Source organism: Colletotrichum aenigma (assembly GCF_013390185.1).
Source record: "Colletotrichum aenigma strain Cg56 chromosome Unknown KSG_Cg56_contig03, whole genome shotgun sequence".
Classification (NCBI taxonomy): domain Eukaryota; kingdom Fungi; phylum Ascomycota; class Sordariomycetes; order Glomerellales; family Glomerellaceae; genus Colletotrichum; species Colletotrichum aenigma.
In genome coordinates, this window is record NW_023500909.1 from 4,621,348 (window position 1) to 4,635,254 (window position 13,907).

At 54.4% G+C, this 13,907-nt stretch overlaps 1 protein-coding gene across 1 annotated transcript; it reads left to right on the forward strand.

The window, feature by feature from the left end:
- Positions 1 to 326: 326 nt before the first annotated feature.
- CGCA056_v005199 (Dynein heavy chain) lies at positions 327 to 13,487 on the forward strand (the record flags this gene model as incomplete). Its single annotated transcript, XM_037320452.1, has 4 exons — positions 327 to 612; positions 676 to 8,793; positions 8,863 to 12,986; positions 13,038 to 13,487. The coding sequence occupies 4 exons, from the start codon at positions 327 to 329 to the stop codon at positions 13,485 to 13,487; spliced, it is 12,978 nt and encodes a 4,325-aa protein (XP_037180536.1).
- Positions 13,488 to 13,907: the final 420 nt, after the last annotated feature.

Sequence of the window (13,907 nt, forward strand, 5' to 3'; positions counted from 1 at the left end):
AATAATTGACCCAACTTACTAGCAACCACCCACCGCCACCAAAAGAACATCGCGAAGCTCTCTCGACTAGACGATACCCCGAGAATCCACGAGGATTCATAACAACAAGCACGCTCCTTTAGCATCTTGTCTTCGTTTCTCTTCTTTCCTTCTATCTACACCGCGTTTAATACTGCGGCCGGCAACGCTCTCGCCCCTGAGGTTGCCTCTGACTCGACAGACCTAGCTGTCCACCACAACCTCTCGCCCGACCGTCACACCTACGATGATGCCGACCTCGTCTCTGTAAATACCGTCTTCTTCCGTCCGAATACACGTCTGCCGCCATGGAGGTGGCTTCTCCCTCGATCCCTGGCGCGAACGGCGTCGCCTCGCCCACGTCCGACCCCTCGATCGATCCCGTCCGCGTCGTCGACCACATAGCTCTCGCATGCCAGATAGCTCTCGGCGCAAACCAGGAGGACCTCGAGAGTCCCGGCAGCTTGCTTCACAAGCATCGCTACTCCGACACCCTCCAGCGCTGCGCCCGCTTCGCAACCGATACCCCCAACACCTTGTACATTCAGAAGGATATCCTGCCGGCCTCTGCGATACAGAATGGAGAGGACTCAAGTTCGTCGCCCGCTGCCACGAGCTTATCCACCGTGGCCAATGTTGCTAACCGAGTTCATCCAGAGCCTCCGTCCTACACGTACTCTCTGACCACAGAGATCTCTTCGTCCCCGACAACCGCGTCTGTCCTCGTCCTGCTCAAGCAACGGCCTGGCCCCATCGATCCCGTGCTCCCTCTTACCTCCCAGATTCTCCTTACTAATCTCCCAGGCCCTGCTACTCTGAACGCCACCGCCGGCGAGCAGGGTCCTTCGACCTCGCCTTTTGAGATTCTTCACTCTTACGTTCACAATGCGCTGGCGCCGTATTTCGATGCCAACACCCGGAGCCAAATCACCAATGGCGCCAGGGGAAGGGCCGACGTCGACTCCAAGACTGGAATTCCCGTCACGAAGAAGAGGTGGAACGATCTCGAGCTAAGCTTGTTGCATCTGCAGCAGAATGTCGAGATCCCCGAGGTCTCCCTCATGTTCCACACGATGGTGCAGAACGCGCTGGAGGAGGCCGAATCCCGACACTCTAAGCCAACCCTCGATCTCATCCCGGGCGCCGTCCTCTCCGACAGTACCTTTCTCAATAGTCTCCAGAACAACGTGAACAGCTGGATCAAGTCGATCCAGGTCATCACGAGAATGACCAGGGACCCCGCCGACAGCGCCAAGGATTTCAAGTTCACTGCTAGCCAAGAGGTCAATTTTTGGTTGTCGATGGAGTCCGCTCTGGAGGGAATCGAAGGACAGCTCCGCAGCGAGGGAGTTCTTCTGACGTTGGAGATTCTCAAGCACGCGAAGCGTTTCCAGGCGACTGTCAGTTTCACGGCCGACACGGGTCTGAAGGAAGCTATGGAAAAGGTCCAGAAGTACAACCAGCTCATGAGAGACTTCCCGCTTGATGAGCTGCTTTCTGCCACATCCATGTCCAAGGTGAAGGACGCTATCGTGCAAATCTTTGGCCACCTGAACAGGAAGCTGAGAATCTGCCCTTACCCCATTCGTAGGGCACTGCCTTTGGTGGAGGCCATCTCTGGCGATTTGGACGAGGTTCTCCATCGATTGCTACCGGGGACCGAGCTCGTCAACCTTGATTACTCCGAGTTCAAGGGTATCATGAAGTCTTGCGACGACATCTTTACTACCTGGGATGAGAGCATCAAAGAGTTTACCAACGTCGCCCGTGAGGTTACGCGTCGCAGAAACGAGAAGTTCATCCCCATTAAGGTCAACCCCAAGCATGGCGAGCTTCAAGGACGTCTCAAGTACGTCAGCACTTTCCGTGACAACCATGAGCAACTGCAGCGCACCATTGTCAATGTGCTCGGCCCCAAGGCCACCGTGAGCGGCCTGGCCGAAACGACCGGCACTAATGGCGTCGTTGTCGTGGAGGAGATGGGCGACGTGGATGCCGTCGAGGAAGTGAAACAGGCGTGGGAAGCGTTGAAGAACGTCGACCTTCTGGACGTCTCCGCCGAGGGTACGGAGAGATGGGCCAAGGCCGAGAACATGTACAATGAACGGACTTCTCGCGTCGAGAATTCCATCATTGCGCGTCTCCGAGACCGTCTGGCGACTGCGAAAAACGCCAACGAAATGTTCCGCGTCTTCTCCAAATTCAACGCTCTTTTCGTGCGACCCAAGATTCGTGGTGCCATTGCTGAGTACCAGAACCAGCTCATGGAGCACGTCAAGCAAGCCATTCATGGCCTTCACGAGCGCTTCAAGCAGCAGTATGGCCACTCCGAAGCCCACGCCATGGCTCAATTGCGTGATCTGCCACCTGTTTCTGGAGCTATCATTTGGGCTCGACAGATCGAGCACCAACTGGACAACTACATGAAGAAGGTCGAAGATGTTCTTGGTGTTGAATGGGCCATCCACGCCGAAGGTCAGAAGCTTCAGAGCGAGAGCAACTTGTTCCGCAAGAAGCTCGACACTCAGACCATTTACAAGGCATGGCTTGACGACGTCCAGCGCCGGCAAATCTCCATCTCCGGCTTTCTCTTCGACATTCGCCGCATGAGAGCAAACGGTGGCAACTATGAGCTTCTTGTCAACTTCGATCCCCAGGTCATCACTCTGTTCAAGGAGACGCGAAACCTAATGTGGCAGAACTATGCTGTGCCTCACTCCATCAACAATGTGTCTAAAGATGCCAAGCGCGTATACCCCTTCGCCGTCAGCCTTATGGAGAGTGTTCGCACCTTTTCGCAAACTATGCGTCAGATTTCCGAGATGGGCGAAGAAGCGGTCCTCGTCTTTGGATATAGGAACGACGTCTACGCCCTGGTGGCCCGGGGTGTTCCCCTCAGATGGGAGTCTTTCGTCAACTCGCATGAGATTTTCTTCTCTACCAAGAACAATGCCAATTTGCCGTCTGTCTCTGAGTTCGGTTTGTCGAAGCCATCAGAGAGCAAGCACAGCCTGTTCATCCGCGAGTTTGCTGCGGCCGTGTCTTTGCTTCAGGCTAAGACTGCCTCTCTGGCCTCGATCCACGCCACCGTAGAGAAGGCCCTTCTTGAACTCAACACCTGTCCCTACGAGGCGGACGCCTTCACCTCGCGCCTGGAGACCATTCAGACAGCTGTTGACCAGCTGAACCTGGAGCAATACGTCAACCTCCCCTACTGGGTTGAGAACATGAACCAGAAGCTCAAAGATGTGCTCCTGGCTCGTCTTCAAGACGCCATTCTTACCTGGATCCAAGCCTTCGAGGACGAGTATCTTGACGACGGCCGCCGGAAGCAAGTCATGGACAATGGCGAGGCGCCAACTCCCCAAGGTCCAACGATCAAGCGTTTGGTCCATGAGCTGTCCATGCGGAACCAAGTGATCTACTTGGATCCTCCGCTGGAGTATGCCCGCTCGAGCTGGTTTGTACAGCTGCACGAATGGCTGGGGATTGTTTGCAACTTGAAGAAGATCAAAGCCACGCGTTACCAGATGACCCTTACCACTACAACACTGGACGAGCCTCGTTTCGACGACCTGCCTGGCGAGTGCACCGATTTGCTCAGCCGCGTCTACGTTTCTGTGGAGAAGAAGATTCAAGAGATCAGCACATATGTCGACAAGTGGCTTCAGTTCCAGTCCCTATGGGATCTTCAATCTGAGCAAGTGTACGAGGCCCTTGGCGACCAGCTCGCTCGATGGCTGCAACTCCTTCAGGAAATTCGCAAGACTCGCCAGACTTTCGACACCCAAGAGGTCAGCAGGCAGTTTGGCCACACCACGATTGACTACGACCAGGTGCAAACCAAGGTCAACGCCAAGTACGATCAGTGGCAGCACGAGATCTTGATGAAGTTCGCCAGCAGGCTCGGCAATCGCATGCGTGAGGTCCACGCTGATATCGAGAAGGCCCGCCGCGACCTCGAAGGACAGGGTCTTGATGCCTCTTCCACGGCTACAGCCGTCCAATTCATCACTGTCGTGCAGGCTTGTAGGCGCAATGTTAAGCTCTGGGCACCCGAGATTGACATGTTCAGGCAAGGACAGTCGACACTTGTGCGACAGCGTTACCAGTTCTCCAATGACTGGCTCCACATCGAGCAGATTGATAGTTCTTGGGAATCCTTGACCGAAATCTTGGACAAGAAGTCCAAGATTGTTCAGGACCAGACCGATGCCCTCAGATCCAAGATCATTGCGGAGGACAAGATTGTGAACGACAGGATTGCCGAGATCGCCGTGCAGTGGAATGACGAAAAGCCGGTCTCTGGAACCATCCAGCCTGACATTGCGTCTGCCACTCTCACCACTTTCGAGAGCAAGATCTCCAAGTTGCAGACCGACTTCGAGATGGTTGCTAAGGCCAAGGAGGCTCTCGACATCCCTGCCAGCGCCGATACCTCTTTGGGCACCATCCTGGAGGAGGTCCAGGATTTCCAGTCCGTCTGGTCTAACCTGTCCACTATTTGGGCCAGTCTGAATGAGACGAGAGAGATCTTATGGACGGCTGTCCAGCCCAGAAAGATTCGCTCCAAGATCGACGACCTCATCAAGAGCACCAAGGAGATGCCCAGTCGCATGCGTCAGTACGCTGCCTTCGAACACGTTCAGACCATCCTTCGCGGCCTCCTCAAGGTCAACTCTCTGCTTTCAGATCTCAAGTCTGAAGCTATCCGGGACCGCCACTGGACGAAGATTTACAAGCAAATCAAGCCTGGCAAGCGATACTCGCCCGTTTCTATGACCCTCGGTGATGTCTGGGATCTCAACCTGGTCGCCACAGAGGTTATTGTCAGGGACATCATTACCCAGGCTCAGGGTGAAATGGCCTTGGAGGAGTTCCTGAAGCAAGTTCGTGAGACATGGTCCAACTATGGACTGGAGCTTGTCAACTACCAGAACAAGTGCCGCCTCATCCGTGGCTGGGATGATCTGTTCGCAAAGTGCAGTGAGAACTTGAACTCGCTCCAGGCTATGAAGCACTCTCCCTACTACAAGGAATTCGAGGAGGAGGCAAGCTCCTGGGAAGACAAGCTCAACAGAGTCCACGTCCTCTTTGACGTTTGGATTGACGTTCAAAGACAGTGGGTGTACCTGGAGGGAGTCTTCACTGGCAATGCCGATATCAAGCACCTGTTGCCTGTGGAGTCTTCCAGATTCCAGAACATCAACAGCGAGTTCTCTGCCGTTATGAAGAAGGTCTACAAGCAGCCGTACGTCCTCGATGTCCTTCAAATCCCCAACGTACAGAAGTCTCTTGAGAGACTTGCAGAGTTGCTCAACAAGATCCAGAAGGCTCTTGGTGAGTATCTCGAGAAGGAGCGTGTCTCCTTCCCCAGATTCTACTTCGTTGGTGACGAGGACCTCTTGGAAATGATTGGTAACAGCAATGACACTCTCCGTATTGCTAAGCATTTCAAGAAGATGTTCGCTGGTCTCTCAGGACTGATCATGGACGACGAGACTATCATCTCTGGCTTCACGTCCAAGGAGGGCGAGGCGGTGCGGCTCAAGAAGGAGATTTCTCTGGCCAAAACGCCCAAGATCAACGACTGGCTGGCTCTCCTGGAAAGCGGTATGAAGAACACTCTCGCAGAGCTCCTGGCGGAAGCTGTCGAGCACTACACTCCTATTTTCGAATCTGAGAAGATCGAGATGTCTGCGATGAACGAGTTCATGGAGGCTTTCCCCAGTCAAATCGTTGTTTTGGCCACCCAAGCCGTCTGGACCACCGTTGTGGAGAAATCACTCGCAGACGGCGGCAAGACGCTGCAGTCACTCTATGAGCGTGAAGTACAAGTGCTTCGTCTGCTGGCCGACACCGTCCTCGGCGATCTTGAGGCCATCCAGCGCAAGAAGTGTGAGCAGCTTATCACCGAGTGCGTTCACCAGCGTGACGCCATTGAGAAGCTCATCAATCTCAATGCAACGGCGCCGACTCATTACTTCTGGCTGCTCCAGATGCGTTACCACTACTCTCCTGATGGTGACTTCCAGCAGCGTCTGCAGATCAAGATGGCCAACGCCAAGCTCAGTTACGGTTTCGAATATCTTGGAGTTCCCGATCGCCTGGTCAGAACACCCCTCACCGACCGCTGCTTCCTTACCCTCACCCAAGCTCTCTGCCAACGTCTCGGTGGATCTCCCTACGGACCTGCCGGTACCGGTAAAACGGAATCAGTCAAGGCCCTTGGTCTCCAACTGGGTCGCTTCACGTTGGTCTTCTGCTGTGACGACACCTTTGATTTCCAGGCCATGGGTCGTATTTTCCTCGGTATTTGCCAAGTCGGTGCCTGGGGTTGTTTCGACGAGTTTAACCGTCTTGAGGAGAGAATCTTGTCCGCTGTTTCGCAGCAGATCCAGAACATTCAGCTTGGTCTGAAGCAGGGCGCCGAAGACGACAAGGCTCAGATCGAGCTGGTCGGACGTCAGCTCCACGTCAACGCCAACACTGGTATCTTCATCACCATGAACCCTGGCTACGCCGGTCGTTCCAACCTCCCCGACAACTTGAAGAAGCTCTTCCGCAGCGTCGCCATGTCCAAGCCCGACAAAGAACTCATTTCCGAAGTCATGCTGTACTCTCAGGGTTTCAACCAGGCTAAGCAGCTGTCCAAGCAGACTGTGCCGTTCTTCGACCAGTGCTCTGCTAGACTGTCGAAGCAGGCTCATTACGATTTCGGTCTCCGTGCCTTGAAGAGTGTTCTCGTTAGCTCTGGTGGCTTGAAGCGTGCGCGACTGGCAGCTAGTGACGGCAGCATCGGCGCTGAAGAGGTTGTTGAACCAGAGATCATCGTACAGAGTATTCGGGAAACCATTGCTCCAAAGTTGATCAAGAGTGATGTCGAGATCCTCACAGAGGTTGAGGAGACTTGTTTCCCTGGCGTCAAGTACGTTCCCGCCAACTTGGAGAAACTGGAGGAGGCCATCCGAACTCTCGCTGCCGAGAGACAGCTGGTTGTCAACGATACCTGGATGACCAAGGTCCTTCAACTCTACCAGATCCAGAAGATCCACCACGGTGTAATGATGGTGGGCAACTCTGGTACAGGTAAATCTGCTGCCTGGACTCTTCTGCTCGACGCGCTCCAGAAGGTCGAGGGTGTTGAGGGCGTGCAGCATGTCATTGATTCCAAGGTCATGTCCAAGGAGGCTCTGTACGGTAACCTCGACTCTACCACGCGCGAGTGGACAGACGGTCTCTTCACCAGCATCCTCCGAAAGATCGTCGACAACCTCAGAGGCGAGGACTCCAAGCGTCACTGGATTGTCTTTGACGGTGACGTCGACCCCGAGTGGGTTGAGAACTTGAACAGTGTTCTGGACGACAACAAGCTTCTTACGCTTCCCAACGGTGAACGTCTCAACCTGCCTGCCAACGTCCGCATCATGTTCGAGGTCGAGACTCTCAAGTACGCCACTCTTGCCACGGTCTCTCGTTGCGGTATGGTCTGGTTCAGCGAGGATACTGTGTCGCCCGTCATGATGCTCGACCATTACCTCGAGACATTGCGCTCCAAGCCGTTCGAGGACCTCGACGAAGACAGTGTCGGCGCCGGGCAAAGCCCCGCAAAGGCTCTGGCTGTCCAGGAACAGGTTGCCGATCTACTCAAGGCTTACCTCGGCGGGGAGGACTTCCTCGTCCAGGCGCTTAAGGAAGCCGAGAGTTTCAACCACATTATGGACTTCACTGTTGCTCGTGTTCTAAACACACTGTTCTCTCTGTTGAACAAGGCTGTTCGTGACATGATTGAGTACAATGCGCAACACTCTGACTTCCCCTTGGACCCCGAGCAGGTCGAGGCCTTCATCGCCAAGAAGCTTCTTCTTGCCCTCGTCTGGGCTCTGACTGGTGACTGCCCTCTTAACGACAGGAAGTCATTTGGAGATGTTGTCGGTGGCCTCGCCAACTTCGGCAACCCTCCTTTGGATGGCTCCAGCTCGCTTATTGACTTCGACGTCACCCTGCCTCAAGCGGAATGGTCCCCTTGGCAGAACCAAGTGCCGACTATTGAGGTCAACACCCACTCCATCACCCAGACCGACGTCGTTATTCCCACGCTCGACACAGTTCGTCACGAGGATGTCCTCTACTCGTGGCTGGCTGAGCACAAGCCGTTGCTACTTTGTGGTCCTCCCGGTTCGGGTAAGACTATGACGCTGTTCAGCGCTCTTCGCAAGCTTCCCAACATGGAGGTTGTCGGCCTCAACTTCTCCAGCGCCACCACCCCCGATCTCTTGATCAAGACCTTTGAGCAATACTGCGAGTATAAGAAGACATTGAACGGAGTCATGCTCTCGCCCACTCAAATTGGCAGATGGCTCGTCATCTTCTGCGATGAAATCAATTTGCCCGCTCCCGACAAGTACGGAACTCAGAGGGCCATCTCCTTCCTCCGCCAGCTCGTTGAGCACAACGGCTTTTGGAGGACATCGGACAAGTCCTGGGTCACGCTTGACCGCATCCAGTTCGTCGGTGCCTGTAACCCTCCCACCGACGCCGGTCGTACTCCCCTTGGCGCCAGATTCCTCCGCCACGCCCCTCTTATCATGGTTGACTATCCCGGAGAGCTTTCACTGCTTCAAATCTACGGCACTTTCAATTCTGCCGTCCTCAAGATCATCCCGGCGCTTCGCGGCTACTCTGAGCCACTCACGCAAGCCATGGTCAAATTCTACCTGGAATCCCAGAAACGCTTTACACCAAAGATCCAGCCCCACTACGTGTACAGTCCTCGTGAGTTGACAAGATGGGTCAGAGGTATTTACGAGGCAATTCGGCCTTTGGAGACACTGTCCATCGAAGGTCTCGTCCGCATCTGGGCACACGAGGCTCTTCGCCTGTTCCAGGATCGTCTCGTTGCCGAGGACGAGCGCCAGTGGACCGACGACGCTGTGCGACGTATCGCTCTTGATCTGTTCCCTACCGTTGACGACCAGAAGGCTCTTGGTGGGCCCATCCTCTTCTCCAACTGGCTCTCGAAGAACTACGTCCCTGTTGACCGAGAGCAACTTCGTGACTTTGTCAAGGCCAGACTCAAGACTTTCTGCGAAGAAGAGGTCGACGTGCCGCTTATCCTGTTCAACGACGTCTTGGAGCACGTCCTCCGCATCGATCGTGTCTTCAGACAGCCCCAGGGTCATCTTATCCTCATCGGTGTCAGTGGAAGTGGAAAGACTACTCTTTCTCGTTTCGTGGCTTGGATGAATGGTCTGAAGGTCTTCCAGATCAAGGTGCATGGCAAGTACTCTGGTGAGGACTTCGACGACGATCTCCGTGATGTTCTCCGACGTTGCGGTTGCAAGGGCGAAAAGATTTGCTTCATCATGGACGAAGCCAACGTTCTTGACTCCGGTTTCCTTGAGAGAATGAACACCTTGCTTGCCAACGCCGAGGTTCCTGGTCTCTTTGAGGGCGACGAGTTCGCTGCCCTCATGACAGCTTGCAAGGAGGGCGCTCAGCGACAGAACCTGCACCTTGACTCGCCCGAAGAACTCTACAAGTGGTTCACTCAACAGATTGTCAAGAACTTGCACGTTGTGTTCACCATGAACCCGCCAGAGGGTGGCCTCGGCTCCAAGGCCGCAACCAGTCCTGCCTTGTTCAACCGTTGTGTGCTCAACTGGTTCGGTGACTGGTCAGACCAGGCCCTCTTCCAGGTCGGCCACGAGCTCACCACCTCCATGGATCTGGACCGTCCCAACTTCCAGGCGCCGGACACCATTCCGGTGGCCTACCGCGCCCTTCAGTTGCCTCCTACGCACCGCGAGACCATTGTCAACTCCATGGTCTACATCCATTACTCCCTCCAACGCTTCAACGCCAAGCTACTCAAGCAGCAAGGCAAGGTTACTTTCCTCACGCCCAGACACTTCCTGGACTTCGTCGCCCAGTACGTCAAGCTGTACAATGAGAAGCGTGAGGACTTGGAAGAGCAGCAGCGCCATCTCAACGTCGGTCTCGAGAAGCTCAGAGACACTGTCGACAAGGTTCGCGACCTCAGGGTCAGCCTAGCCGAGAAGAAGACTCAACTCGAGAAGAAGGATGCCGAGGCGAACGAGAAGCTGCAGCGCATGGTTGCCGATCAGAGAGAGGCCGAGCAGAGGAAGAACACTTCCTTGGAGATTCAGGTCGCTTTGGAGAAGCAAGAGGCCGAAGTTGCAACGCGCAAGAAGGTCGTCTTGGACGATCTCGCAAGAGCCGAACCCGCTGTCGAGGAGGCAAGAGCTAGTGTTAGCAACATCAAGCGTCAGCACCTTACCGAAGTTCGATCCATGGGTAACCCTCCTCAGGGTGTCAGACTCGCACTGGAGTCTGTCTGTGCCCTGCTTGGTCACAAGGTCAACGACTGGAAGATGATCCAGGGCGTTATCCGTCGCGACGATTTCATCGCCAGCATCGTCAACTTTGACAACGAGAAAAACATGACGAAGCCTCTTCGTCTCAAGATGCGCAAGGATTTCTTGTCCAACCCCGAGTTCACTTTCGACAAAGTCAACCGTGCCTCCAAGGCCTGCGGTCCCCTCGTGCAGTGGGTTGAAGCACAAGTTTCGTACTCCGACATTCTGGACCGCGTCGGCCCTCTCAGAGAAGAGGTCGATCAGCTTGAGGAGCAAGCTCTGCAAACCAAGGCCGAGGCCAAGGCTGTTGAGAACACCATCAACACCCTCGAGTCCAGTATCGCCCAGTATAAGACGGAGTACGCCGCACTCATTAGCGAGACGCAGGCCATCAAGTCGGAGATGTCCAAGGTTCAGTTCAAGGTCGACAGAAGTGTCAAGTTGCTCGACAGTCTGTCTTCGGAGAGAGTTCGTTGGGAGGAGGGAAGCAAGTCTTTCGAGACTCAAATCAGCACCCTCGTTGGCGATGTCCTTGTTGCCGCCGCCTTCTTGGCTTACAGCGGTCTCTACGACCAGACTTTCCGCAAGTCGATGATGGATGACTGGCTTCACCAGCTTCAACTCTCAGGCGTCCAGTTCAAGCCGCACAACCCGGTCACTGAGTACCTATCGACCGCTGATGAGCGCTTGACTTGGCAGGAGAACAGCTTGCCTGTGGACGACCTGTGCACGGAGAACGCCATCATACTCAAACGGTTCAACCGTTACCCTCTCATCATCGATCCTTCTGGCCGAGTCACCGAGTTCCTGCAGAAGGAGAGCAAGGACCGCCGCCTCACTGTCACCAGTTTCCTGGATGATTCCTTCACCAAGCAACTGGAGAGTTCGCTGCGTTTTGGCAACCCAATTCTCATTCAAGATGCTGAATACCTGGACCCCATCCTCAACCAGGTCTTGAACAAGGAGTACCAAAAGACTGGTGGACGTGTTCTTATCCAGCTTGGCAAGCAGCAGATTGATTTCTCGCCTTCATTCAAGATCTACCTGTCGACTCGCGACCCCTCCGCCACCTTCCCTCCCGACATTTGCTCTCGTACCACCTTCGTCAACTTTACCGTCACGCAGAGCAGTCTCCAGACCCAATCACTTAACGATGTGCTCAAGTCGGAGAGACCTGATGTCGATGAGCGCCGGTCCAACCTCATCAAGCTTCAGGGTGAGTTCAAGATTCATCTTAGGCAGTTGGAGAAGCGTCTTCTGCAAGCCCTCAACGAGTCTCGCGGCAACATTCTCGACGATGACAACGTCATTGAGACCTTGGAGACTCTGAAGACAGAAGCAGCAGAGATTTCTGACAAGATGAGCAATACCGAGGGTGTCATGGCCGAGGTTGAGGAAATCACTCAGCAGTACGGCATCATTGCCAGGTCCTGTAGTACTGTGTTCGCCGTGCTGGAGCAGCTGCACTATCTCAACCACTTTTACCAGTTCTCGCTCCAGTACTTCCTCGACATTTTCCACTCCGTTCTTCATGGAAACAAGAACCTTGCCAACGAGACCAACCATAACATTCGGCGAGACATCATCGTCAAGGATCTTTTCGTCACCACGTTCAAGCGGACTGCGCTCGGCCTGCTTCAGAAGGACCGAATCACGCTGGCCATGCTGCTTGCCCAGGCGTCACCTTACAAGATGGACAAGACTTTGATTGACGTCATCCTTGACGATCGCGTGGAGGGCAAGGATCTCTCGACCGACAAGGAGGCAAGAGAGGAAGCTTGTGCCCGAGCTGGCCGCATGAGCGTACTCAAGGACAAGTTAGAGCACATCACAAACGAGCAGTGGGAGAAGTTCTTCTCTGAGGAACTGGCCGAGAACTTCGTGCCCAAGATCTGGGACGACAATGTCGAGCCTTTCGATCAGGCCTTGCAATCTCTGCTTCTTGTCAAGCTCTTCCGCCTTGACAGGTTCGTGCCTGCTGCAGAGCGCTTCGCCGCCCTTGTCTTTGGTGCCGACATCTTCGACATCGTCGAAGATCTCAAGGAAACTGTCACCCAGGTGCCTGCAACCCGACCCATCTCTTTGGTCTCCAGCCCTGGTTTCGATGCCAGTTACAAGGTCGACAACCTCGTTGAGAGGATGCGAGTCAAGTGCACCAACATTGCCATGGGTTCCAACGAAGGTCTGGCAACCGCCGATAAGGCCGTCAACAACGCCGCACAGCTCGGCAACTGGGTCTTGGTCAAGAACGTCCATCTTGCACCTACTTGGCTGCAGAGTCTTGAGAAGCGCATGGAATCGCTCAACCCTCACTCCGACTTCCGTCTTTTCCTTTCCATGGAGTCGAGTCCCAAGATTCCCGTCAATCTGCTTCGCGCTTCGAGAGTTCTCATGTACGAGCAACCTGCTGGTGTCCGTGCCAACATGAAGGACTCCATGTCCTCTCTATCAACCAGGTCTGCCAAGGCTCCCGTCGAACGCACCAGGCTCTACTTGCTGCTCGCCTTCTTGCACGCAGTTGTTCAAGAGCGTCTTCGTTACGCACCCAATTTGGGTTGGAAGGGTTTCTGGGAGTTCAATGACAGTGACGTAAGTTTTATTGAGCACTGAATCATCCAAGATAATGCTAACATGCCTCAGTACGAATGCTCCGCATTCATCATTGACACCTGGATCGAGAACGCTGCTGGCAACCGCACAAACATTGCCCCTCAGAGCATTCCCTGGGAGATGATCCGGTACCTCGTCACCGAAACCTACGGTGGCAAGATTGACAATGAGGGCGACTTCAAGCAATTGAACCAGCTTGTCCACTCGTTCCTGACGCCGTCCGCCTACGATGTCGGACATAAGCTTGTCGAAAGTGCAGAGGGCCAGGAAACCAGTCTTGAGGTTCCATCAGGCACGTCTCTGCCGGACTTTATGGCATGGATCCACAAGTTGCCTGAACGCGAGCCGCCTACGTACCTCGGCCTGCCGGCCAACGCCGAGAAGCTGCTCCTGGTCGGTCTCGGAAAGAGTCTCATTGGCAACTTGAGGAAGGTGACGGAGTTGTTAGAGGAGGGTGAGCAGTTGATGGTTGAAGCTTAGTAAGCTTCAGCAGAACGTCGAGTATGGACATGGTCTGGCCCCGCCTGAGACAGGGCCGTATTTCCTTTTGTAAAAACTCTAGAGCGCGCAGCGCCGTCTTTTACTTGTTTAATCGTCTAGACTGTCGGGGGACATTATCAAGCTACTACCACTGCATCATTATTGGCGTATCACCGGAATGCGGCTAAAGGTTGAATCGGGGGCACAGGATGGGTTGCGTCGTCCGTTTGTCACACTGATACCCCAAAGCTCAGATTGATTCCCCCTGTTTGCGGTCGCTTTTATCGCGGGTTTAGAGGTGTTTACAAGATAGAATGGTCGCAATTGATATTGTTTGTGCAACGTCATGTCCTAGCTTCTGTGAAGTCACATTAGTCATTAGATCTCTTCTTGCGCATGAAGGTTCAGTTGGTGATTCTT